Raw genomic sequence first — 27,351 nt, forward strand, 5'->3', positions numbered from 1 at the left:
GGTATATACTTTGAATTACCGATTATCGAATTATCGAATCCAAATTTTAAAAATACCGAACCGAATACCGAACGCCCAGCCCTACCAGCAACTCTCCTGCAATTCAAGCTGCAGAAAAGTAGGAATAATTTGATAATCTATTGGTTTAACATATATAAATGTGTTCTATAACTAAGAAATCTCCTCCGAGGACCAGCTTAGGATGGTTCGATACTCGATGAATAATCTAGCCATTTGTCTTCCTTTTCTAATTAAATATAGAGGGGTTTTTTTCTCAGCAGGGTTCAAACTCGTAATGTGTGTCTTAACTCACACATTCGATACTCTCTTATCACTAAACTTTGCCTTGGAGATGGTTAACATAAATTACATTTGTCAGAACTATACTTTGGTTGAACAATTGTTGAAGCAGATGAAAGATGCAATAATTTGATCAGCTCACTGTTCAGTCAATAGAAAATTTACCTTTGCAGAACCATAATCTGCACTATTGTGGGCAACTATATATATATACACTAAATTAGATTGATAGTGAATTCCTGTTGTGCTGTTGTTTAAGGTTGACAACATACTGATATCAATTGATGAAACCAATAATATCTTCCCTTTTAAATCACACTCTATGTTAGATCTGTAAAAGAACTAGAACTAGAGCTTTGGCATCTGGACCTGGTTTATTTACAAGGTAATGGAAAAGGAAAACTAAAATTTCTAGAAGAAAGTATCCTGTATGAAAAGTGGTTCCAATGCAGTAAGCACCTCATTTGATTTAGCCTTTTGCAGGAAGCATGTGTGATGACAATATGGCGACCTATATCATGCCATTTACAACTTTAAATGTAAAGAATACAAATTCTGAAAAAAAAATTATATTAGAAATTGAATCGATTGAGATTATACTATTACAATCTATGTAATCGCCTCCGTGCATTCTCCACATTCGATGGCAGCACATAAAGCCTTCCAAATGGGCGCTAACATTTTCACTGGTGGACGCAATTCCTGGACGTTATATTTGAATACAGCAAATTGTGTAAGCAAGAGAAAATAAACTGGAGTAATATTCTCTACTAAGTCCTTTGTGTTTATTAAAAGTCCTCTCCTTTGTTTGTTCTATCTTAAAATCCAACCAAAAGAGCAAACAAGTTTAGAAACTAGTTTTGAAGGGCAACTATTCTTCTACTACAATGATACAAGTATTAAGATTATTAAGGATTTGCTAAAGAAATATAGCAGGGATATAAATTTCACCTTGAAAACTAGCATAAGTTCTTCCTCTCCTCGAATAATCAAAGATAGACTCCAATAACAGGTGACTGGTGTGACACATTCTGTCAGCACTGGTTTCAAAATCCTGCTAATGGGGACGAACTGGCGAACTGTTTTCCCACTGTATACAAATTGCTGAATTAGAATTTTATTTAGATAAACATAAAAATGAAAACAACAGGCTGAATAGAAGTTTCTCAGATCAGATACAAAAAGTATAAAATAGTACCCTTATGCATGGTTCCATGTACATGGTATCATCAAAATAAATTCAAGTGATTCTAAGAAATTAATCATTTTTCACTTGTATCCAAAAAGAACTTTATATGTCCAACCTCATATAGGAAAATAACTTGAGCAGCGCACACAGAGAAGGGTAGGCACAGAACAAAAGTAATATACTAAATACTTCTACTAGTTTACGTAACATAGTTGCTTATCTCGGAAAAGAGATCAAGAAACAAGTGGCTGTAGGCACAACAATCTTTAAGGAAGCAGAAACAAAATGATAGATCCATGCCAGAGTATATGACAAGTTATTTGATTTAAAAAGCATCTTTTAACAATGTTGAAAAATTATTTTACAATTCACTTCAAGCAAATAGCAAAACATTCACCTCTATAACAGGAGCAGTACGTACCTTCCATACTGAGTTTCTAGTTGAACTCCAAAAGCTGGCAGAATTAGAACAGACTCTGTTATAAGCAAACACAAGATACAGAATGAAATATCAGTTGATGAATACATCCCAGAACCAAATGATACTAGTGTATTCTATCTTCTATAAAGGAAGAAGTTAAAACAATAAAGCATCCACAAAATATTTGAGCATTATCCTAGAAGACAGTCGTTAATTTGATACTTCGATGGAGTAGTGGAGTTAAGAAGACGTACATGAACTGCAATGTAATGTGAATTTTCCTAACAAAGTAAAAGGCAAGTTTTGTAGAAAAACTGTGAGACCAGCAATTTGATATTGGGGTGATATATTGGCATCCACGGCTTAACATATCCACGAGAAAAGCACGTTAGAAATAAGGATTTCAAGATAGATGTGGGGCCATATAAAATAAAGACCAGAAATGATCACATTAAATACAGACCGCAAATGCACAAATAGATAATAAAATGAAAGAATATTGTTTGAGATAGTTTAGGCTTGTTTTATGTCAATCTCCAAATGCACTTGTCCATAGGTGCGACACTATGTTGCTTGAAGGTGCTAAGAAGGACAAGGTAGACCTAGAACTACATAGAGAGAATGTCTTCAAATTCAGTTCAAATTTAACAAAGAAGAACACAGTGATAGTAATGGATCTATATAACAACATATTAGGATTACGGTTTAATGCTCTTATTATACTTACATAATGTCTGGCAGGGGTTAAGGGTGATTCAGAACCTCTAGTTTCAAGAGAAACTGTAATTTGCCTTGGAAGAAAATTCTCTTCACCAGATTTGAATGGAATTGTCCCAAATAGAGTAAAATAAACATATGATCCATAAAGCACAGACGTGCACCCGACTAATTTGTGACCGAGATGTAGTTGATTGATTGATTGTACATGAACCGCAAATGAATGTCCTATCATCTTGGTTCCCAGTAAAATTCCTATTAGCATATGATTTCTGTGTTCAAGCAGCCTTATTGAAGCTGGAAACAAGGAAGAATCACACGCACATACACATATTTTCACATCTCCCCATCTTCTTTTGGTAGCTACGGAGATGCTTGGAGGCTAGAAGTGTTCCAGTAGCTTACACTAGGGTGTACTCGGATTAGGACAGTGGGACGAGACTCGGAACACTTTCCAATCATGATGGGGATGGGATTGCACCAGGATACTCTTAGCTCATTTTTATTTGTCTTGACAATGGACGTACAGAAGCAACACATTCAAGGGGAGGTGTCATGATGCATATTACTTGTAGATGACATAATACTCATTGACGAGATGCGAGACAAAGTCAACGGGAGGCTGAAAGTTTGGAGATAGACCTTGGAGTCAAACAGTTTCAACTTGACCAGGACCAAAATTGAATACTTGATACACAAGTCATCCCCAAGAGAGGAAGTTTTCAAGTACCTGGTGTCAGTAATCCAAGTTAATTGGGAGATCAACACTAATGTCACACATTGTTTTGGAGCAGGTGGATGACTCTTTCAGGTTTGAAAGCAGCCCTTATTCCATCAACAGCTCAATCGATGGGACTTGCTTTATGGAGGTTCCCATCAGATGTCTTGTTTGATAAGAATGTGCCACCGAGACTTAAAGGCAAGTTTTACAAAGTGGTGGTTAGGCTGCAGAAATGAGGATGCTGAGATGGATGTGTGCCCATACCAAGAGAGATAAGATTAGGAGGGAAGATATTCATGACAAGGTAGGAGTTGCCCCCATGGTAGACACGATGCAGAAGTGAGGTTGAGATAGTTCGGGTATGTGAAGAGGAGATGTACAGATGCTCCAGTAAATCAGTGTGAGAGGTTGGTCATGGTGGACTTGAGGAGAGATAGAGGTGGGCCAAACTGTCAAAGAAGTATCGGGGAGGTGATTAGGCATGAAATGATACAACTTTAGCTCACCGAGGACATGACCAATGATAGGAGGGCGTAGAGGTCGAGAATTAGGGTAGACGAATAATAGGTAGTTGAGTGTATTTCTTTTCCATTCTAGGAGTATTAGTATTATTCTTGCATTTTCTTATTCGTACGTTTCTATTACTTCCTGTTGTTTCTTTTGCTTCAATTATCTTATTATCTTGTTGTTGTTTCTACATCTCTCTACCCTCTCAAGGGTAGGGCTACGGATTGCTCGGACTCTACACTTTCGATGCCGCACCGCGTCGACAAAATGTGGTGTAGGATCCATACCAGATTTAGTCAACTAACTTTGGGTACTTTGACCAAATCGATGGAGAAATTTGGGTCATATACAATGAATTTTGTAATTAAAACAAAAGCTAAGGTGAAAATGAGTAAAATGGAACATGTTGTGTATAGAAATTTCTATATCAGTCCTTTTCCTTTTATCTCCTTCTACGATTCTCCTCTTAATGAATATTTTTTCTCCTCGGAATATCTTGTAAATTCTCCACATACTGTGTCATAGTTTAGACATATAACCCTATTTTTAAATATTTATATTATTTTTAGCCAAATTTCTGCACCCGTATTTGTACATGGATCCATACCCTTGAATCTTCAAATTTAGATCATGAAGGATCTAATTTCTAAATCCACACCCTTATCGGACACCCACAACTGAGTCTACACAATGTAGTTACGTACACACTACTCTCTTTAGACCCTACTTGTAGGATTATACTGGGTTTGTTGTTGCGGTCAATCGTTTGCAAGAAACTAGAGCATTATAAGTGGAGAAGGGTAGAGGGGCGGGCTCATTATCCACCGAGTTTAGAAGGCTATGGTTGGTCCAAAGGGTGGGCCATAGACGGATTTCTCAATTATCAAAATAAAATTCCCAAAAAAAGAAACTTGAACATTATAACTACAAAAATACAGTATATATTAGTATGGGTATTTCTCTGATACATTACAACAATCTATTTGTTGCACTGGATTTGTTGGTTTGAACCTGATTAAAGACTGTTATAGGCACTAGTATATCAAAAACTGCGTCAAGACCTTTACCTTCTATAATAGAAAATACTTCAGTTCCTATTGACAGACAATTCTAAAGTGAAAGGTATCATAGCCAAGGTACTAACTAAAGTTATCGAGTGAGAAGGACATAGAATATTTAATGAGGTTTGGTCTCAGATTTGACCTTCTTGCACAATTTGCATCAATACAAAGTGCAACTGCAGTGATTTCCAGCTGAAGGGACTTCATACTGACCCATATAGCTTATATTCCGATTTAGCTCAAGAAACAATGGATGTGATTAAATCTGGAAAATGCACAATATAAGCGGTACATTAAGTAAATTCATAGAAATTAAACGTCCTCACCTTTCTTAACTGGCTTCTTTAGAAATAACCTCATGAGCAATGCCATGATAGCTAAGCTCCAAATATGAAGAGTATCTAGCTTTCCCTGCATTGAAAGACCTTCATCAAATTAAACACAATGTTCTTACTACATAATTGAGGTATACCAAGTTTGTGAGCACAACCACATCTTCCTACTATATTTAACAGACTTAAACCTCAAATGATTAACCACCCCAAACTACATACTATTGTCATTGCTAAAGCTACTCAGGATGGAAAAAAAGTGAGTATTATCCTACCCTCTTCTTTCTAATGACAGGAAAAAGAAACCCCTAATTGCAATTTTCAAGCCAGATAATAAATTCTTGAGAACTAGCAAGAGAGGCAGTATAAATTGGAGTTTACACAAATTGATACTTATATTATAGAAACCAACACTACTTGAAGTAAGATTTCCCTTAGAGATTTTGTTTTCTAGGTTTAAATAAGAAGTATTTCGTAATGAAATGAAATTGACGTTGGGAAAACAATGAGATTGGCTTGGCAAGGGAGATGAAGGTATAAACTTTTTACCTGCCGGAATAACAGAAAGGTGGGATAGGCAAAAAGGAGAAGAGTAAAGAGGCATAAATTGAAACCCTTTTCTCTACTCCTTCGAACCACAATATGGTGGGCGTCAATGGCTTCAGGTGGGCCTTTACCTACTTCGTGTATGTATGTGTATTTTCCTACTGCAATGGCCAATGCCTCCGCCATGCCACTGTTACTCCGGCATCTACGTCGACGAATGGGAGATTAGATCACGGAATCAACAACAAAAATCTCAACAGGTTGATCCGGACCCATCAAACAAAACAAAACACTTGTGCTGTTTAAACTCAATAATAACATGACAATTATTAGCAGGCATTTGGACAAAAAATAATGTGATTAAAGTTAAAAATGAAATTTGGAAATTAATTTCACTGGCCCGCCGGAGCTTAAGCCATGAGTTTAAAGTTAAAAATGAGCTCATTGTTTAAGCTCCGGCGGGCCAGTGAGCTCCAAGCTCTGTCAAATTGGCCGATGAAGAAATTACTGTCAATTTCCAAGGCCTCCTTGTTCATAAGACGGATTTTATTTTTGAGTTATTATTTCTTTATTAATATTTATCAATTACTAACACTTTTACTAAGTGTCTTTATAGGTACCCAACTCAGAGTTGCTTCCCGAGGAAGCTATTCGAATAAATTTTTTTATTCATTATTATGTATATCATTGACGTTAGGCAAACATTAGGTCGTTTCTTATATTGTTATTTTACTTTATTTTTGTGTATATTTCATGTTTATTTATCTCCTCCTCAATTAGAAAAAATGAGTTCAGCCGGGGATCCACAGTTGTGGATTCTGGAGGGTGCTAATATCTTCCCTTCGGAATAACTTGAACCCTTATCTAAAATCTATTGGTTTCGTTGACATTTTTTAAATAATAAATTGGTTTCCTAATTATCCTAAAATTAGGTAGCTTTTATTTAAATTATTTTTTAAACAACTAAATTGATTTTTTTATGAGTCCTACACGTTGCACTTTATTTGCAAAAATATGAATATCAACAATCCCTTTTTCAGAATGGATTCGGGTTGGATTTGGATCAAATCAGATCGTTACACCCTTTTTCAGAATGGATTCGGGTTGGATTTGGATCAAATCAGATCGTTACACATGCACGATCCATGACCCGCAAAATCTAACACATTTGAATAATTGAATATATTAAGACTCTGCTTCGATTGAACCTACTCCCCCGATTTTTTACTTAACACTCGTCCTTTTGTTTTGATATGCAATTAATGCCGCTAATCCATTAGCTCTCTTTTTGGCACAATGGTAGTTGTCGCGCCAACTGCTAGCTCCGAGTAAGTCTTCTTTTGTTCACCTATATTATGTGTCAATCTATTACTAGTCATGTTTGTATTGATCATATACATGTGGTTTGTTTTTGTGCGTATTTTACATTCAACCCCTAGTATGATATCACTTTAACATGATATAACTAAATTATTTTTTCCACACACAAAAAAAGAATCAACATAGGATTGGTCAATTCTCTCGAGCAAGATTTACTTTATTTTTTTCCTCTATGTGTAACTTCCTCTTATTTTAAATGTGATTATTTATGATCTTTATCTATCATGTGTGTGATTTTCATTATAAACGTGCATAAAAAGTCAATAAATAAATAAAAAATACAAAAACATATTGTTTCGACGTAAAATTTGGTTCATTATTTGAATTTCAACTTGAAATAGATAATTTGAAGTTAGAAAAATATTTAAGTGAAATAATGATTCATTTGCCAAGTGAACTTTGAACTTTTCTTTTTCAAAGTGAAATTAATTTCCAAATTCCAAAATTTCATTTTTAACTTTAATCATATTATTTTTTGTCCAAATGCCTACTAATAATTGTCATGTTATTATTGAGTTTAAACAGCACAAGTGTTTTGTTTTTGAGCACAGCCACCTCTTCCTACTGCATTTAACAGACTTAAACCCTAAATGATTAGCCACCCCAAACTACATACTATTGTCATTGCTAAAGCTACTGAGGATGGAAACAAAGTGAGTATTATCCTACCCTCTTCCTTCTAATTACAGGAAAAAGAAACCCCTAATTGCAATTTTCAAGCCAGATAATAAATTCTTGAGAACTAGCAAGAGAGGCAGTATAAATTGGAGTTTACATAAATTGATACTTATATTATAGAAACCAGCACTACGTGAAATAAGATTTCCATTAGAGATTTTGTTTTCTAGGTTTAAATAAGAAGTATTTTGTAATGAAATGAAATTGACGTTGGAAAAAAAATGAGATTGGCTTGGCAAGGGAGATGAAGGTATAAACTTTTTACCTGCCGGAATAACAGAAAGGTGGGATAGGCAAAAAGGAGAAGAGTAAAGAGGCATAAATTGAAACCCTTTTCTCTACTCCTTCGAACCACAATATGGTGGGCATCAATGGCTTCAGGTGGGCCTTTACCTACTTCGTGTACGTATGTGTATTTTCCTACTGCAATGGCCAATGCCTCCGCCATGCCACTGTTACTCCGGCATCAACGTCGATGAATGGGAGATTTGATCACGGAATCAACAACAAAAATCTCAACGGGTTGATCCGTACCCCATCAAACAAAACAAAACACTTGTGGTGTTTAAACTCAATAATAACATGACAATTATTATTAGGCATTTCGACAAAAAATAATGTGATTAAAGTTAAAAATGAAATTTTGGAATTTGGAAATTAATTTCACTTTGAAAAAGAAAATTTCAAAGTTCACTTAGCAAATGAATCATTATTTCACTTAAATATTTTTCTAACTTCAAATTATCTATTTCAAGTTGAAATTCAAATAATGAACCAAATTTTATGTCGAAACGATATGTTTTTGTATTTTTTATTTATTTATTGACTTTTTATGCACGTTTATAATGAAAATCACACATATGATAGATAAAGATCATAAATAATCACATTTAAAATAAGAGGAAGTTACACAGAGAGGAAAAAAATAAAGCAAATCTTGCTCGAGAGAACGGACCAATCCTATGTTGATTCTTTTTTTGTGTGTGGAAAAAAATAATTTAGTTATATCATGTTAAAGTGATATCGTACTAGGAGTTGAATGTAAAATACGCACAAAAACAAACCACATGTATATGATCAATACAAACATGACTAGTAATAGATTGACACATAATATAGGTGAACAAAAGAAGACTTACTCGAAGCTAGCAGTTGGCGCGACAACTACCATTGTGCCAAAAAGAAAGCTACTGGATTAGCATTACTTGCATATCAAAACAAAAGGACGAGTGGTAAGTAAAAAATCGGGGGAGTAGGTTCAATCGAAGCAGAGTCTTAATATATTCAATTATTCAAATGTGTTAGATTTTGCGGGTCATGGATCGTGCATGTGTAACGATCTGATTTGATCCAAATCCAACCTGAGTCCATTCTGAAAAAAGGGATTGTTGATATTCATATTTTTGCAAATAAAGTACAACGTCGTAGGACTCATAAAAAAATCAATTTAGTTGTTTAAAAAATAATTTAAATAAAAGCTACCTAATTTTAGGATAATTAGGAAACCAATTTATTATTTAAAAAATGTCAACGAAACCAATAGATTTTAGATAAGGGTTCAAGTTATTTCGAAGGGAAGATATTAGCACCCTCCAGAATCCACAATTGTGGATGCCCAACTGAACTCATTTTTTCTAATTGAGGAGGAGATAAATAAACATGAAATATACACAAAAATAAAGTAAAATAATAATATAAGAAACGACCTAATGTTTGCCTAACGTCAATGATATACATAATAATGAATAAAAAAAATTATTCGAATAGCTTCCTCGGAAAGCAACTCTGAGTTGGGTACCTATAAAGGCACTTGGTAAAAGTGTTAATAATTGATAAATATTAATAAAGAAATAATAACTCAAAAATAAAATCCGTCTTATGAACAAGGAGGCCTTGAAAATTGACAGTAATTTCTTCATCGGCCAATTTGATAAAGCTTGGAGCTCACTGGCCCGCCGAAGCTTAAGCCATGAGTTTAAAGTTAAAAATGAAATTTTGGAATTTGGAAATCACATAAAATTATTAAAAAACTATATAAAATAACATGCAATAACCCGTAAATAGTAATCAAATGACAACAACATAACAATATAATTTCACCAAAAATTCTTATAAAATAATGTCATCGATTCTAACAAACTTAACGGTAGCCAAATATGAACAGAAATAGAACAACAATTAAATAAGGCATACATAATTACATATAGTGAATTATAATGGAGAAGACGAGCTCAAATGGAAAAATACCACAACATCATAAACCAACTAAATCAACCCACCAAACATATAAAAAAATTCAACAACTAATACACCCAAATTAAGAACTGAAACCGATTTAAGTATTGATAAAAAAATTAGAATAAATTTAAATCAAGAAAACAACGAACCTATTGCAACACAGATCTGGAAATTTGTCAAAGTTATGACCTGAAAAATGCACAAAACTGTGAGAAAAAGATAGGAAAGGAAACCGTGCCTCTACAATGGTGTTGCGTTTCTCTTCGTCGAAGCTTAAGCCATCAGTTTGACAGAGCTTGGAGCTCACTGGCCCGCCGGAGCAGGAGGTTTGTTGGTTGTTGGCGGTTGTTCGTTGTTGTGTGAGGTTGCGTGGCTGCTTGTTATTTGCCGGTTGCTCACTATTGTGCAAGCTCGGATCTCACCATTCGCCGTAGTTAGAGGCTCAATAATAGTTTTTGGTGGGTCTGAAAATTTGGTTCGAGCTCCGGTGTGGAGCTTCGCAGAATTCCAAGCAGCTCACACGATAGAGCAATAAGGAACGAAGAGGATAACGAGGTTGGGTTATGTTCGCGGGAGAACAATGAGCTTTGGCTTGTTGTTGTTGGAATAGTAGTGGTGTTAGGAAAGGGAGAAATGAGTCGTTTTGGGATCTGTTTTGGTTTTTTCTTGGTTGGAGAAAAATAGTGAGATCCGTGTGGGGTGGTAATGGGTGGTGGTTGCTTAGGGAATGAAATGGGAGAGGAAAATTTAGGGTTTTGCCATTTAGGAAATTTTACACTACAAATCTAAAATTTTTACCACCCTTATTTTGAAGCCACGTAAAGGAGTTATAAAGAAAATTCAAAAACACTCAAATTACAAAATTATGGGCGCAAATTAATGAGCTAATTAACTATGTAAAAATTACTTAAAAGAATACTTTTTAATAAATAATTACTAATTTTAGTGATATTTTTTATTTATTATCATTTATTTATGCTTCTATTGAGCTGAGGGTCTCTCGGAAACAGTCGTCCTACCTTGGTAGGAGTAAGGTCTGCGTATACTTTACCCTCTCCAAACCCCACGTTGTGGGATTTCACTGGGGGTTGTTGTTGTTGTACCATTTATAGCAATACTATGATAAATTTGGATTATGTATTAAAAATGAATTATGTATGTAATATAAATGTATTAGAAGGGTTTTAAACATATATTATACTTGCTTAGTAAAATATCGACACAGTGTATTATAATTGTATTAAAATGTGTGATAAATATATTACTTATCAATAAAATTTGTATTATAGGTGTTTTATAAATTATTTTTTTAATATGTATTAGAATCGTATTATAAATGTTCAGCAAAAATAAAAATGTTATGTAACGACCTGTCTCTGTCTTTATGGATAGGCCAATGGGAAGGGATTTTGGGCCAGAAAACTTTGGGTAGTAACTTCGAAAAAATTTAGCCTAGGCCAAACTTGAACGAATTCTGAGTCAGATGAGGTCTAGGGGGACCCTGTGAATGGTGGGGGATCAAATCTCTAATTTGATTGATAAGTTGATAGCCAAGACGATACAGAACATTTATGGCTTCGCGGAATCGCATTCGGGCGAATAAAACTCCCGAAATTGGATTTGACGTGGGGTATATTTTAATACGTATTTGAAAGGGATGTATTGCGAAATGGGAGCGTAGAGCTCAAACTCCGAGCTCACTGTTTTCGCATATCGCGCCATAGCGGGATGGATCCCTCCAGAGCGGGCAGTCACGACTTAAGTCAGGGAAAAAAACCCAAAAATGGTCTTTTTCTGCAAAAACTGTTTCTAGAACGACAGGAGGCGACGTAGGGCTATTTTCATCAATTTTCCACGGATTTTCACGCTTAAGGTAAGGATTTTACTCCCTAAACTCAGCCTTTGATTCCTAAAACCTAGAAACTATGGTTAGTAATCATTTGGAAAGGGTTTGAACTGAAACTAATGGTGGAAAATAGCCCTAGGGTGGTGTTAGAATCATGGGTTTTGCCCTTGGGTAAGAATTGAGTTATAATTCTTGTGAATTAGGCTATTTTATTGATTCTGGTGTATATGTGATTCTTTTAGACCAAGAACTAGCAGAAAGAACTCGAAAAGGGAAGGCTCTTGCATCTTAGAGTTCTTGAAGCTTGAATTCGAGGTAAGTGATGGTTTTGTTTCCCGTATGTGTTTCATATACTTGTTAAATTGCTTCATGATATGCATATGTGTATATGAGTAGGAAAACATGCTAGATGATATGTGAAATGATCACTTGCTGGCATGTTGTGTGATGAACTTGTTCTTGGGATAAAATGTTGAATATGGAATGTAATTATGGTTGTTTGCATGATTAAGATCGGGGTGTCACATTTCGACACATATCTAGATCGGGTGTCACGTTTCGATACATACTTGAATCGGGTGTCATATTCCGATACGAACCTTGGATCGAGTGTCACGTCCGACACAACCTTGAATGTTTGCAGGTCCCATGAGAGGATGCTTATGTGAAATTATATGAGTTGAGGTTATTGATCTTGCTGAGTATTGTATTGGGTGGAAATGGTTAACTTATTCTGTATACGTATGCTTATTGTATTGGGTTTACTTGTCTATGATCCGCTTACTGGCTAACCTCGTGATCCTACCAATACACTGTTGTTTTTGTGTATTGATACTACACTTGCTCTGTTTTTGTTGAGTATAGGGCATATTCAGCTGGTTGCGGAGAGATCTCGCCTAGAGGAGTAGTTATCTTTTTCGAGTCCAAGGGTAAACTATTCTATCATGCTTACACGGACTCTCTCATCTATTATAGTCCTTCTTTCGGGGCTTAGATGTTCAGACATTTTGTTAACTCTTAATGATTTCTTTTGGGAATTGCACTTCCCTTTCTAGACTTGTTTACTTTTAGAGTTTTGATACGATGACTTTCAGTTCCTATGGTGTTTTTACTTCCGCATGTTTAGAGTTGATAACAGAGTTGTTTTATGAGTTTATGGGAACTCAATAGTTATTTCTTGATTTAAATCAGCTTCCGCATCTTTAAACTTTTGTGTACATTGCGAGTTTATTTAGTTAGGCTGAAATGATGGTTCTTTCGCTGTAGGGTTAATGTGGGTGTCAATCACGTCGGGTCGGGATTGTGACATGTTATTGCTATAAATTGTAAATAGTTTTTTAATATAGTATATCTATATAAATTTTCCATTAAATATCTGGGTAATTTATTATTTATCTGTGTTTCTACATATTCTTAAATTGTGCTAAAAATACTAAAATAAATATGAAACAAATGTATTCATGTAAAAAATGATGATTTAAAAACTAAAAAATATAAAGAAATTTAACAGGGTGCGATAAAATATTAATAATTAACATTAACTAAAATTTAAATTAAATTGATAAAAATCATAATATTTTAAAAATACGAATAATTATCGATAAATTACTCTAAAATTGCAGAAAAATGCATTTTGAACTATTTAAAGAATATAAAACTTAATAGCATTAACTTTAAAAAATCAAGCCAAAATTGGGTATCAACAACTGTCCCTTTATTTGGATAGGATTGATGGAAGAGATCATGGACAAAAAAAAATAACAAATCCAATTTTGGCCGAACTCATGACCTTTAAATAAGAGTGTGATCTGATTGAAAGTTCCACGTTGTGCTGCATTCTTGTTGACATAGCCCGCACCCGTGGTTAAATTGAGAATGCCTACTCTTGAATGTTCTCAAAAAAACTAAAATAAAACTGATTAGTAAAACCAAAATTAAAGAAAAAGAGAGCATCTCTTACGATACTTTCTTTCATCTTCTTTACATATTTTTTGTGGATACGTTGCTGTCTTAGTTCTTCAAAGTCATTCTTACTTCAAAAGTAATGCATATCAACAACTTTTGTCTGATTGTTGAAGTGTAGTGTGAGTCAGTTGAAAGGACAGACAATACCCATCGGCAGGATATGAGTGTGCTAGCAAATTAATTGGTAGTCCATTGATAGGACAAATAAGAATCCATTCGTAGGACATTTGACGACGAATGCATGTCCATCGGTAAAACACATGAGAATCCCTTGATGTGATATTTGACAAAATGAATGCATATCCATTGGTAGGACATATGAAAATTATGCATCGGTAGGATATAAATGTATGTCCATCGGTAGAAAAAATAAAGATCCATCGGTAGGAAGATGATGTTCCATCGATAGGACGAATGGAGATCTATTGGTAGGATGATGATATTCCATCGATAGGATGTATGTTGCTCTATTGGTAGGATAATGATGTGGCCTCAATGGCCTTTGCACATTGCCATGTCTGGTATCAAGGTATCAATGTAACTGATGAATATCCTTCAAATGGCAACGTCTCATCGATTTACGACATGACAATGGATATTTTCAAAAGTTGCACTTCAAATCTTTTTTGACATTTGATCCGTCTTACATATGCCCTTCAGGCGTCTATAACACTGAAAAATGTTGGTGTTTCTCTTCGATGATATCAACATTGAATGACCCTCTCGACAATGCAATGTCATCCTCTTGGATGATTTGAATGGTGCATGACATTCTTGGCAATGTTATGAAAATATAATGTCCCTCTTGTTGACACTCAATTTTGGCTCTCCATATTGTTGACACCCAATTTTGACCCTCCACAACATAAATTCATAATCGAGTTCTTCAATTTTAAACAATTTCAAAATAATTAACTTGCAAAAATCCAAAAATACTTTTTATTATTTTAAGTAATTTTGGCATTTCTTATAATTCTTGAATAATATATAAATATATTTTCATATGTTTTTTATTTGTATAATTATTACTTTTTATCATTATTCGAAAATCGTCTCAAATAGATTTTATTTTGAACTAAATATTTTGTTAATTAGTTTGGCTTAATTAATAGACTCTTATTTTAAGTTAATTAGTTTAAACTTAAGTTAATTATTTTAGTTTGTCAAGATTAAGATTAAGAAGCTCGTTAATTAATGGATATTAATTCATCTTATTTAAATTTTAGTCGAATCTCCAATTATACTCAATTTGGCTAATTTCTTAATTCTTTTGACTATATTTAAAATCATGTGTCCTTTTCTTAATTTCAAATCTAACCATATTTAACCCCAAAACCCAACCTATTTCCCACTATCCAACAATTTCCTACATTATACAACTACAATCTACGACTAACCTATAAATATATATATATATATATATATATATATATATATTTAATGATTAAATAACTAAAGTGCTTCCCTTTAATATTACTCCTTTTGACGTAGCAACTTTTGTCTTCCCACTCATACTATAATAAAGTAATTTTAGAATCATAGTCTATAAAGTGTAAACAACTAGTACTTAATTACCACGTGTCCAATTTCCCAGAATTTGTTTTTAAAAATATTTTAAGTTATCAATTATCTTGATTTATAATAAAGGCGAGCGGAGAAAACTTGGCCCCTCTGTATTGAAAGAACATTTTTTTAAAAACTGGTAACTGAATTTGAAAGATATTATAAAGTAAATTAACTTCGCAAAATAAGGTGAGAATAAGAGGAAAAACAGAAAACGGAGAGAGAGTTGAGAGAGTTGAGAGAATTGAGAAAGTCGTGTGTCTTTTCTCTTTACATTGCAAAGTGCAATTTATAGACAAAAAAAGATGACACAATTGGGCAACTTGCCCACTTACAAGAAAAAGTAAACAAGTGGACAACCACCCCACTTGTTCTTTAACACTCCCCCTTGGATGTCCACGTGAAATGTGTCTTACTAAAAACCTTACTAGAGAAAACCCAAATGGGGAAAAAGCCTAATGAAGGAAAAAGAGTACATACATATGATAATACGCCTTAAGTGCTGCCTAATTAAAAACCTTGCCAGGAAAATCCAGTGGGACAAAACCTAGACTAAGGAAAAAAGAGTGCAGCGCGTATTATACTTCCCCTGATGAAGACATCATCTAATATCTCGAAGATGACGCATTCCAATCTTGTATCTCAATTTCTCAAAGGTTGAAGTTGGTCTGTTAAATTGTCACTTAACGAACTTGTTGGACATCTATTTTACCCTTTTTTTGAAGATCATGAGTAAAAAAGAATTTTGGTGAAATATGTTTTGTTCTGTCTCCTTTAATGTATCCTCCCTTCAGTTGAGCTATACATGCAATATTGTCTTCATACAATATTGTTGGAACGTCTCTTTTTCAAAGAAAGACCACATGTTTCTTGAATGTGTTGAGTTATAGATCTTAACCAAATGCATTCTCGACTTGCTTCATGGATGGTTATTATCTCTGCATGATTTGAAAAAGTGGCATTCATAGTTTGTTTTGTTGAACGCCATGATATAGCTATACCACCACATGTAAATAAATAGCCTTTCTGTGATCGACCTTTATGGGGATCAGACAAATATCCCGCATCTGCGTAACCAATCAATTGTGACGTGGATTCATTTGAGTAAAACAATCCCATATATGTGGTCCTTCGGAGGTATCTGAATATATGCTTAATTCCATTCCAGTGTCTTCGCGTTGGGGAAGAACTAAATCTTGCTAACAAGTTTACTGAGAAAGCTATATCTGGTCTAGAATTATTGGCAAGATACATTAATGCACCAATTGCACTAAGGTATGGTATTTCAGCACCAACAAGCTCTTCATCATTTTCATGAGGTCGAAATGGATCTTTATTAATATCAAGAGATCTCACAACCATTGGGGTACTTAGTAGGTGTGCTTTATCCATGTAAAATCTTCTTACAATATTTTCTGTATATGTTGATTGATGGACAAATATCTCATTTGCAAAATGTTCAATTTGTAGACCAAGACAATTTTTTGTCTTTTCAAGGTCTTTCATTTCGAACTCCCTTTTCAGATATTTTACTGCCTTTAAAAGTTCTTTTGGAGTTCCAATAATATTCAAATCATCAACATATACTGCTATTATGACAAATTCAGATTCATACCTTATTATAAAGACACAAGGGCAAATTGGATCATTTTTATATCCTTCTTTTAGCAAATATTCGCTAAGACGATTGTACCACATTCGTCCTGAATGTTTCAGCCCATATAAAGATTTTTGAAGTTTTATTGAACAAGTTTTCCGGTAATCTTTATATATTTCAGGCATTTTAAATCCTTCAGAAATTTTCATAAAGATATCGCTATCCAGAGAACCATATAAATAGGCTATAACGACATCCATCAGATGCATGCCAAGTTTTTCATGAACTGCCAGATTTATAAGATACCTGAAAGTGATTGCATCCACCACAGGAGAATATGATTTACCAGGATCTCCACGCGAATCATACTGATGATGCAATTCCCTTTCAACAATTGATCGGATAGAAAAAAATCTATGATTTTCTGGCTGGTTTGAACAACAACAACATGCCCAGTGAAATCCCACAAGTTGGGTCTAGGGAGGGTAGAGTGTACACAGACCTTACCACTACCTCATGGAGATAGAGGTGGTTTTCGAAAGACCCTCGGCTCAAAGTAACAGTCCCAAGAAAGGGAGAATCACAATATATATCATATCAGCTGGTTTGAACCTTGCCAGTTTTTAAAAAAATGAGGAAAATGACTTATGAAAAATGGATTAAAAAATCGATCATCTTTAAGGAACTTATTTTCCAAAAGAAAATGTTTCCAAACATTAGAAAATTGAAAAACATTTTTTATCCTTTATCAATTATCCAAATTCCACCAATTTTCAATTGGGCGAGTTGGACAGGATTGTTGCAATTTTTGGTCCATTTTTCGAGCACTAGACGAGGCCTAAAACTTATGGTAGAGAAAAAAGATAAATACAACTTCACTGCCACAAATCTGAGAACAAGCTCCCTATTCAATCAAGGAATTTTAGCCCCAAATTAGTTTGCCTCTCCTAGTAATATTGATAAAGATCACTGTATATTTACTCATATTAGTTACTCAAATTTTAGTAAATTAATAATAATCTAAACCAATATGAATATCTCATCTGTAACTGCATATAAAGTGAGAAGGCCAAAGTAATATGTTAGTTAACTAACAATTTTTCCATATGCATGTGTGTACATGATTGGCTTACAAGCCATGTCCAAGGCATGTATGTGCATGGTGTAAAAAGGGTGAAACATACCTGGTGTGTCTCTCCAAGCTGCCGCACCATGTGATCCTGTAGGCTGGCCAGAAGCAAGCAATGGTGACTCGTCAAAAATAAGATTAGCTGGAAGAACTGAAGGAAGAGAGCGACCTTCCCTGTGTCGCTCCATCAGGTAGAGTGCAATGCAGAATTCCCTCAAAGAAAGCATGCTGTCATTATCTTGATCTGATAAATCCCACACCTGTTTTAAGACCTCTGGGAAACCAAAAACAAACTGCATTAATGTCTCAAAGGACCAAGTAAACACCTGCTTGTCTTTAAGATAGAAAACAAGATAATCTAAGATAATTATAGGAAAGATTCTCAAAAGAGTAAGAGATATGCTATCACACTCTAAGTAGGTTGTACAAACAATGTCTCAAAGCACCAAGTGACCAACAGCTTAGCATCGCTACAAAGCAAATAAAATGCCTCAAAACGATTGTAGCCACGATTCTCAAAGAAGTGAGAATGATATGGTCTACCACTACTCTTTTCTCTTTCTTTTTCGATATTGTATGCTCTACGACTAGTATTTACTATCATTGTCAGTATTTGTTACAAAAGCTACTAGCTGTTGAATGAAGTATTGTCAAAGCGCGCTTAAGCTCTCAAGCGAGGCTCAAAACGTGTTTAGCGCTTTGCCTCGCTTTATGTGCGCTTTAGTGTGGTCATCAAGGTTCTAAGGCAAACTTTTCCTTGACAATGAACCTCTTTTGAAGAAATGACACTGAACAATTTATATTTCACTTTATCATATCTTTTTTTCAATTTCTTTGGTCATATCGTTGTCATTCATGATTATAATTATACGTCTTGGACTAAACATATATATTTGTATTTTTTTCTCCCTTTGCGTTTTTTTCATTAAAGCTCACACTTTATTTGCGCTCTGCGCTTAAAGCCCCAATGGACCTTAGAGTTTTTTTGCGCTTTTCGCCTTTGATAACACTGGTTGAATTGAAACTGTTGTCTTTGGATACCTAAAGTCATAACTCCAACCATTCTTTGTTCAAGCAAGAAATGTAGTTGGTGAATTCCATTATGTGCCCGTTTATACTCTATGGGCAGCATTCTTATTATCATATATTATATTTCAAATGTGCTTTTCATGGTATTAGAAGTAATTATGGTAGTTGCAGTAAGTTTCAGATCATTAGTCACTTCAATAGCATACAAGGTCCAAATCTGTCTTTAGTAACTTAAGATCAAGAATGTTATCCTCAAGCCCCAAGTTTATTTGCAATCCATTTGCAGCTTATTTCCAAATTCACCCACGGTAAGGTGCTCAACAGTGTGAGTTACACCAGGTTGTCTATAAAATAAACCAGTGATAAGTCAACAACTTTGCTCGTTAAATGCTTCAAACGTATAACAAGCAACTATGCAGTGTCTACAGAACCAACTCTATATACAAAGTAAAACACTTGTTTTCTTTTATTCTAGAAATATGATTGGGAACTCTTCCCGTGTCCAATATGTAAAATTTGATCAGAGTACTACTATTAAAGGGGCAGCCCGGTGCACTAAAGCTCCCGCTATGCGCGGGGTCCGGGGAAGGGCCTGACCACAAGGGTCTATTGTACGCAGCCTTGCCTTGCATTTCTGCCAGAGGATGTTTCCAAGGCTTGAACCCGTGACCTCCTGGTCACATGGCAGCAACTTTACCAGTTACTCCAAGGCTCCCCTTCGATCAGAGTACTACTATTATGACCTTAAAATTCTTCACAGCAAGCCAACTTCTTGCAAAACTAATAAGTAGATGACCATAGGCTCAATCTATCAGTGAGGACATGTCCGATAAGAGGACATTTACCACAGGTAGAATGTCTTTTTACTAAACTCTTTAAACGTAATGGGGAATCTGTATGAAAGTAGTACATTAAATGTAGGAATTCTAGACAAAGACATACATGATTCTCCACAAATAACATCCAATCATCCATGCTACCTCAAATCCCATAGGTGGTTCTCTAGTATACACAAAAGTGCTTTCAACCCCTTAAAAAGTATTCCTACACTCTTCAAGCACATAAACGTTTTTTCTATAAGAACTGTTCAAGTAAATAATTTCAAGTAATAAAGTATTAAGTTCGACCTTATCATAAGTAATAAAGTGATTTATCTTCTTCACTATGATTTATGAGTATCAAGACTTGTTGAGATCCAGTTGTGTGAAATGTTTATCACTAGTTGTAAGATGTTTCACATATATTTTAATATCGCCTTTCATAGAATGTAACTATGATCAACGAAATATCCTAATTTGCATCAGGTAGGTTGCCTACATCACACCCCTTAGGGGTACATCCCTTCCTCGGACCCTGCATGAACGCGGGATGCTTAGTGCAACAGGTAGCCCCATTTTTTTAGGTAGTGTCAATATTTTTGGGATAAGATCACTTCTAATAGAAGTAAGCTGCCAGTGTTAGAATTTTAGAATTAGAATACTAAAAGCTAGGGGATGTCCAATATTTTCTATAATAAAATAAAGAATTATGATTAACTGATAACATAGTTGGTTTAAGTAATTCAATAAGACAATTAAAAGTTGACAGGGAGTGTCAAGTACTTTTAAGAGATAACTGTAATTTATATATATATATATATATATATATATATTAATGGAAGTGGAGCCTTGGAGTAATTGGTAAAGTTGTTGCCATGTGACCAGGAGGTCACGGGTTCAAGCCTTGAAAACAGCCTCTGGCAGAAATGCAAGGTAAGGCTGTGAACAATAGACCTTTGTGGTCAGGCCCTTCCCCGGACCCCGCGCATAGCGGGAGCTTTAGTGCACCGGGATGCCCATATATATATTAATGCCTCAACGATTTTGGCAGACTTAAGTAACTTGCATGAACAAGTAAGGCAACATTGTGTCGCAGCCCCTGCCAGAGTTCTCTCTTTTTTAAAAATTTATACTATTTTTGGTAACCATTCTAGTGGCACCAATCTCACATTCAATGGTCGTCCAAGTGACGATAAGCCTAATTGTAGTAATTGTTGAGACTGCAACATGCCTATTTTTGGTGATTGTCCAACACATCCACAAAATGAGTGTCGTAGAGATGTGGATGCTAAAATGGATGTGCGATAATGCAAGACTAGATAAGATAAGTGCATTTCTAGAAGGTGCAAGTAGTACACATTCTAGAAAAAAAAAAGAAGACCACTTGAGATGGTTTGGTCATATCATGCATCGACCTTCGGATAGACCGGTTGGTAGGTATGAGATTATGGTAAATGAAGATGTTAAAAAGAGGATAAGTTAGACCTAAAATCACATGAAAGTAAATTGTCTCCAAGAACCTACATTTTCTTAGAATCCAAGAAGACTTATTGGAAGTGTTTACAAAATTATAGCATAGGTTTTGGCAGAAAGATTGAAGAAGGCTATGGAGAAGCTAGTCTCAAATCACCAGAACGCCTTTATTAAAGGAAGGCAATCACAGATACATCTCCGATTGCAAATAAAGTACTAGACTGGTAGTTAAAACAAAGGGGTTCTGGTATATTATGCAAATTGGATGTAGAGAAAGCTTTTGACCAATTGAACTGGTCCTATCTCATTTCCATACTCAAACTAATGGGTCTTGGTGAAAGATGGATTAAATGGATCAAGTTCAATATTTCAACTGTGAAATATTCCATTCTCATCAATAGAAGTCCAGTTGACTTTTCCTCACCGGAAAGAGGATTAAGGCAAGAAGATTCACTCTCTCCTTTCCTCTTTATTTTAGCAATGGGGGGATTGAGCAGAATGCTAGACAGGCCCAAACAAATGCAATGGTTAAGTGGTTTTGATGTGGGAAGAGTTAATCCAGTGAACATCTCTCATCAGCTTTATGTAGATGAAACTCTAATTTTCTGTGGGGCAGACAGGAATCAAGTGCTTTTTTAGAATCTAACTCTGTTTATTTTGAAGCTCTATCAGGTCTTCACATTAACATGCTCAAAAGAGTTATGTATCATGTTAATGAGAGGAACAATATGGAGGAACTAGCAGAGATCCTAGGCTGCAGTATTGAATCTTTCTCAACCAGCTACCTAAGCCTCCCACTTGGGGAAAAATGTAAATCATCTTCCATATGGAGTGGAGTATTAGAAGAGTTTGAGAAAAAGCTTGCATCTTGGCAAATGCAATATCTTTCAATGGGTGGTAGGTTAACCTTAATAAACAGTGTGCTTGGCAGCATTCCAACCTACTCCATGTCACTATAGACTTTGGAGCAACTGGATCAAATCAGGAGGAACTTCTTGTGGAGAGGGAACAGTACTGAGCACAAATTCCATTTAGTCAGATGGGATAAGGTGATGCTGCCAAAGTACCAAGGTGGTGCTGCCAAAGTATCAAGGATCTGGCCAAGCACAATAAATGTCTGGTAATGAAATAGTTGTAAAAGATATACACAGGAGGACCAAAGTCTTTAGAAGGAAGTGGTTAAGGAAAAGCATGAAATCATGACCACTGGAGTACTAAACAAGCAATTGGCCCACATGGAGTAGGAGTTTGGAAGTGCATAAGCAGGCTTTGGGATGAATTCTCACAGAATCATCATCTGATTGTTGGAAATGGTCAGCATGTCAAGTTTGGAAGGACAGATGGCTGGGGAACACCACTCTAAAGGGTGATTTCCCTGCTTTGTTTCAAATAGCTTGGGAGCCAAATGCAACAGTGCAACATTTGTAGAAAGGGAAATTTTTGGACTCTAACTTTCAGAAGGAACTTGCAAGATTGGGAAATAGAGGATTTTCTCAAACTCTTACAAGCTCTCAATGGGTTCATAGGAAATGACATTGCACCAGACCAGTTTAGATGGGAGCATACTGATGGACAAAAATTCAGAGTGAAGGCAGTCTACAAGATAGCAATGGACCATAATGTTATCACTGACAACTGGCCTTGGAAGCTAATCTGGAAGGTCAAACTTCCACCCAAAATTGTTTGCTTTAGCTGGACAGCAATGCATGAAGCCTGTCTAACACAGGACAACCCTGCAAGGAGGAAGAATCAGATTGTGAATAGATGTCACATGTGCAACAGAGAAGCAGAAACTCATAGCTATCTGTTTCTGCAGTGCCCGGCTGCCACAGACTTATGGCATATGATACCATCAGAAAGATTTGGAAGATGATACCAGCTTCCATCTTATGGACTATCTGAAATGAAAGAAATAGAATATATTTTGATGGCCTCTCAACTAGCCAATCTATGCTCAAAGCTAAATGTCTTTTGTATTTATATAGTTGGGTTTTTTTTGTTCCCAATGGATTCCCCTGATAGCTTTTTAGATTTTGTTTTTTCTATGATAGTGTACTAGAGACAACATACTGGTGCTCACTCTTTTGTAACTACTTTGCATGTTCTTGATGCCATGAATGGAATCAATTACTTCATCTAAAAAAAGCAAACTCAAGTTAATTTCCATAACCTTGAGTTTGAGGGGTGTGTTAGAAGTATAGTGTTACTGTTAGAAATGGAAAATAGATAAATAAACATTTTTTGACAAAAGAACATTAGAAGAGTTAAGTTAATAACTTAGATATTCTTTCAGCTTAAACATTTATCGTGTAATATATATGACACCTAATAGGTGTCTTGTATTCATCATGTTACGGTACATATTCCCCTCACAGTTTTCATCTGACATCTATAGGCATTTCAATTGGAATATACTCCATCAACTGAGCTCTAACGTCTATCACTTCCTATACGTAAGTTTATCCTATGAGTAAGATTATCAACCACCATCAACACAATACATTACAGCTATTGCTAACACACGCTAAATGCTCCAGAGATAATTGAACTCTCTCTTACACCAACCTCAACTTTAGTTGTACCTAAGACGAGTAAATATCAAGAAAAAAAGGAAAAACTAGTAAGAGAAATAAACTTAAAAGTATAGAAAAGGATAGAATTACACCATTTGCTTTAGTTTAAGCTGGCATTTTGAATTCAAGAAAAAGTTCAAGCTGCGTATAGCAAACCTAAGTGCTTACTCTTAGCAACAAGAAGGATCTCACAGAAGGTACATGTACTCTCAAACCCAAATCAGAGACAGGAAATCGCACCTCGGGGCAGCTTCCAACTTAGAAACAAGCTCAGTGCCTCTGAGCCAGTAATTTTTCCATCCCTATCTGTGTCCACTGCCATAAATACTTTGCTATACTTTTGATAATCAGACTGTGTAATCCTTGGCCACGGAAGCTGAGGTTGACCAGGAAGAGAATTTCTACCTGCACTAGGATTTGCAGCAGAACTCTGCACTGGGACCTGTTGGTTCGGTCTCACGGTCAAATGTGAATTTGAGTATTAACTATTAAGAAAATAATAGGAGATCGATAGCTCCAGATATCTAACAAGAGTCACAGAGACTATACAAACTACTTCTTCCCCATCTTGACTATGTTGAACTTTATATCTATACCTGAATTTTGGCAAGCAGCATATTTATCGTAGAGCTAATTAATTCATCACCTGCTGGAATATAAAGATATGGTTCATCAGGCACAGGCTGAACCACAAAGCTATTTTCTACTCCTTTTCCTCATCTCAAGTAGCTCTAATATATTTAACTAACTAGTTCCTGGGTTCAATACATCAGTGATCTCTTCCTTCAATATCAGTTTGTGGACCACTATTCTTTTGCATGCATTGTAAGAATTGAAACTGAAGGTATCAAATTATCAAAACATAGCGAAGGTCTAAGGTGCTCGGACTCTTCACTTCCAATGCCGCATACAATGAGTTTTTAAATCAAAACAAAAGCTAGGGTGAAATCATAATTTAGGCATATGTCTTTTTATCGTTAAAAGATATTTGTATTAAAAAAAAGTCAACAACCACACGGTGCTTTAAAGATATTTACTGGTTAACATTATTGTTGAATGTGTAATGAACTCAAGAAGTCTATTATGGCCTCTATATCATTTCCAATAGCCATGTTACATCAAAAAACAGTAAGGTTATGCATCTGTACTTAACAATAATAACATATTCAAACTTGATCTAAAAAATTTGTGCATTCATTTCCTTCCCAATAGTCCACCATAATTTAGGCATTTTTATAACCCTATTTTTAGATATTTGAATTATTTTTAATCGACTCCCGCACCCGTATCCTCACCTGGATTCGCACCTCCGAATTTTAAAATTTAGATCATGAAGGATCCGATCTCCAGATGTGCACCGATATCGGACACCCGCACCCTAATCTGAGCAACTTAGGGCCTATGGTTCTGTCAGTTCATGTAAATATTTTCATCTCACCACTTCAGGAAACTTTTCAGTATCTATTACCTCACATTCATTATGTTAATTCTCAAGCTCCTGAAAACTGGTTCAGTATAATAAATGCCAAAACATACTTTTTTCCCAAACAACCATATATTCCATCTCGAGACACCCCCCATAATCCATATACTATAATAGTGCCACAAAATTTGCAGCTAAAATGATCTTAAAAAATTACAGCTAGTGTTGCAACGACAAAACAAAGCAGCCAACATCATTTACAGGGAACCAACAAGTGAAGCACAAATCTCACAAGATTGAATCGGGTTATTTAATTCCTATAAAAGTGTCCCTTGATTCTGACCATTGCCAACAACGACTCTAGAACCAATGCTCGCAGTTGCTGCAAGAACCGGGAAGCAGAAACACATGGTAAAGAGAGAAAAGGACAGCAAATAGGCTCCTCTCTGAAAGATAGAGAGGGAAACTAGATTCAGAAGACATGGGAGATCTGCCACTGGTTGAGATTGAATCCATCACTTGGTTTAAGTGAAGACAGTATTAAACAGCCTTTGGATGATTTCAAAATTTTCAACTGAGACTGAACTGTGCCCGAACATAACGGAATTGGCATAGAAAATTCATACAGCTGACACCATTAGTTTGGGATTGAAGTTTAGAACATCAAATGATACTGCATATTCAAATCTTCCTAGTTCCTACTAACCCCATGTAACTCCAATTCCTAATTCATCCAACACACCTAACGGACTACAAAAAATAGAGCAAGAAAAATGAATTTAAAGTACATTGCAATCACGTGAACTTCATGCTACATCGATACCTAAAACAGTTCCAAATTTAAGCCAACTGAACAGGACCAATTTATGGAAAAATGAAAAATTAGTAGCATGACAGAAAAGTAAATGGATTCTATTTCTTCTCATTGGCGCTAAGGAATAAACGGCAGGTAAAAGAAGAAGAAAACAAATGCAGAAATCAAATAACCTGAGCGAGGACTGGTTGAGGCAAATTTGAGCCTTTGAGAAAGGCAACGGCCTCAGGGCCACTGATTCGACCATCCTGATCCAAATCAGCTCGCCTAAAATAGGCGTCGAATTGATCCATATTCGGAGTCTGATTCTGTGCAGCCATTAGTTAATTGAGAAATCGCTCCAGAGTAATTGCGTTTCTGAATTAGATCTGTGAGTGAAGCAATCGTTATCGAATCATTTATAGCAATGTTTGATATAAAAACTAGAAGGGTTTTAGAATGTCCGCCGACGGCGACTTGCCGGTGCCGGTGGGGGAGGGAGTGTATAGAGGATGAATGGGGTAAAGTGAAAAAACAGTGCATTCGCCGTGGTAGTTTCCTGTGTTGTGATCAAAGCCTGGTTATTTCATTTCAATGAATGCTGTTCTTCATCAATTAAATTATTCATTTTCTCCTTTTTGACATAAATGTTGAATTTTCTGAAATTTAAATGATGTAATTTAGTAATTACATTGTGGATATACATAATATGAAATTTATTTTAACTATTTTCTCCTTCCGAAGCTTTGGTAAAGTTGTAAAATATTACTTCGTCCCTTTTATATTGGTAGTTTTTTTAAAAAAATTACAATAAAAGTAATCATTTTTATTTTATTTTACTCTTATTATTAAATATTTTTAAAAATAAAATTAGTTTAGTTTATTCTACTTGAAGTTATTTCAAATTTGAAAATTATTTAGAAATTTTTTATTTTATTTGTTACTTTTAAGCATAAACGTTATTCCAACAAGCATAACTTTATTTTTAATTCCATAAATTTTAAATAAATACAAAATATTTAATATTTAGAGTCAAATGCCTACTAATAGTA

At 35.2% G+C, this 27,351-nt stretch overlaps 1 protein-coding gene across 2 annotated transcripts; it reads right to left on the reverse strand.

Moving 5' to 3' along the window:
- Positions 1-629: 629 nt before the first annotated feature.
- LOC129873540 (uncharacterized) lies at positions 630-26,949 on the reverse strand. 2 transcript variants are annotated; one of them, XM_055948654.1, is made up of 10 exons: positions 26,494-26,949; positions 24,324-24,525; positions 18,246-18,464; positions 10,240-10,279; positions 5,798-5,999; positions 5,243-5,327; positions 1,911-1,965; positions 1,252-1,390; positions 907-1,002; positions 630-811 (listed from the first exon to the last, which is right to left on the reverse strand). In XM_055948654.1, the coding sequence occupies exons 1-9, from the start codon at positions 26,638-26,640 to the stop codon at positions 910-912; spliced, it is 1,182 nt and encodes a 393-aa protein (XP_055804629.1). In that variant the 5' UTR covers positions 26,641-26,949; the 3' UTR covers positions 630-811; positions 907-909. The 2 variants fall into 2 exon arrangements, with proteins under 2 accessions (XP_055804629.1, XP_055804628.1); XM_055948653.1 differs by having other exon boundaries at positions 630-1,002.
- Between the last annotated feature and the right edge of the window lie 402 nt (positions 26,950-27,351).

This window comes from Solanum dulcamara, chromosome 11 (assembly GCF_947179165.1).
Source record: "Solanum dulcamara chromosome 11, daSolDulc1.2, whole genome shotgun sequence".
In the NCBI taxonomy this organism is placed as follows: domain Eukaryota; kingdom Viridiplantae; phylum Streptophyta; class Magnoliopsida; order Solanales; family Solanaceae; genus Solanum; species Solanum dulcamara.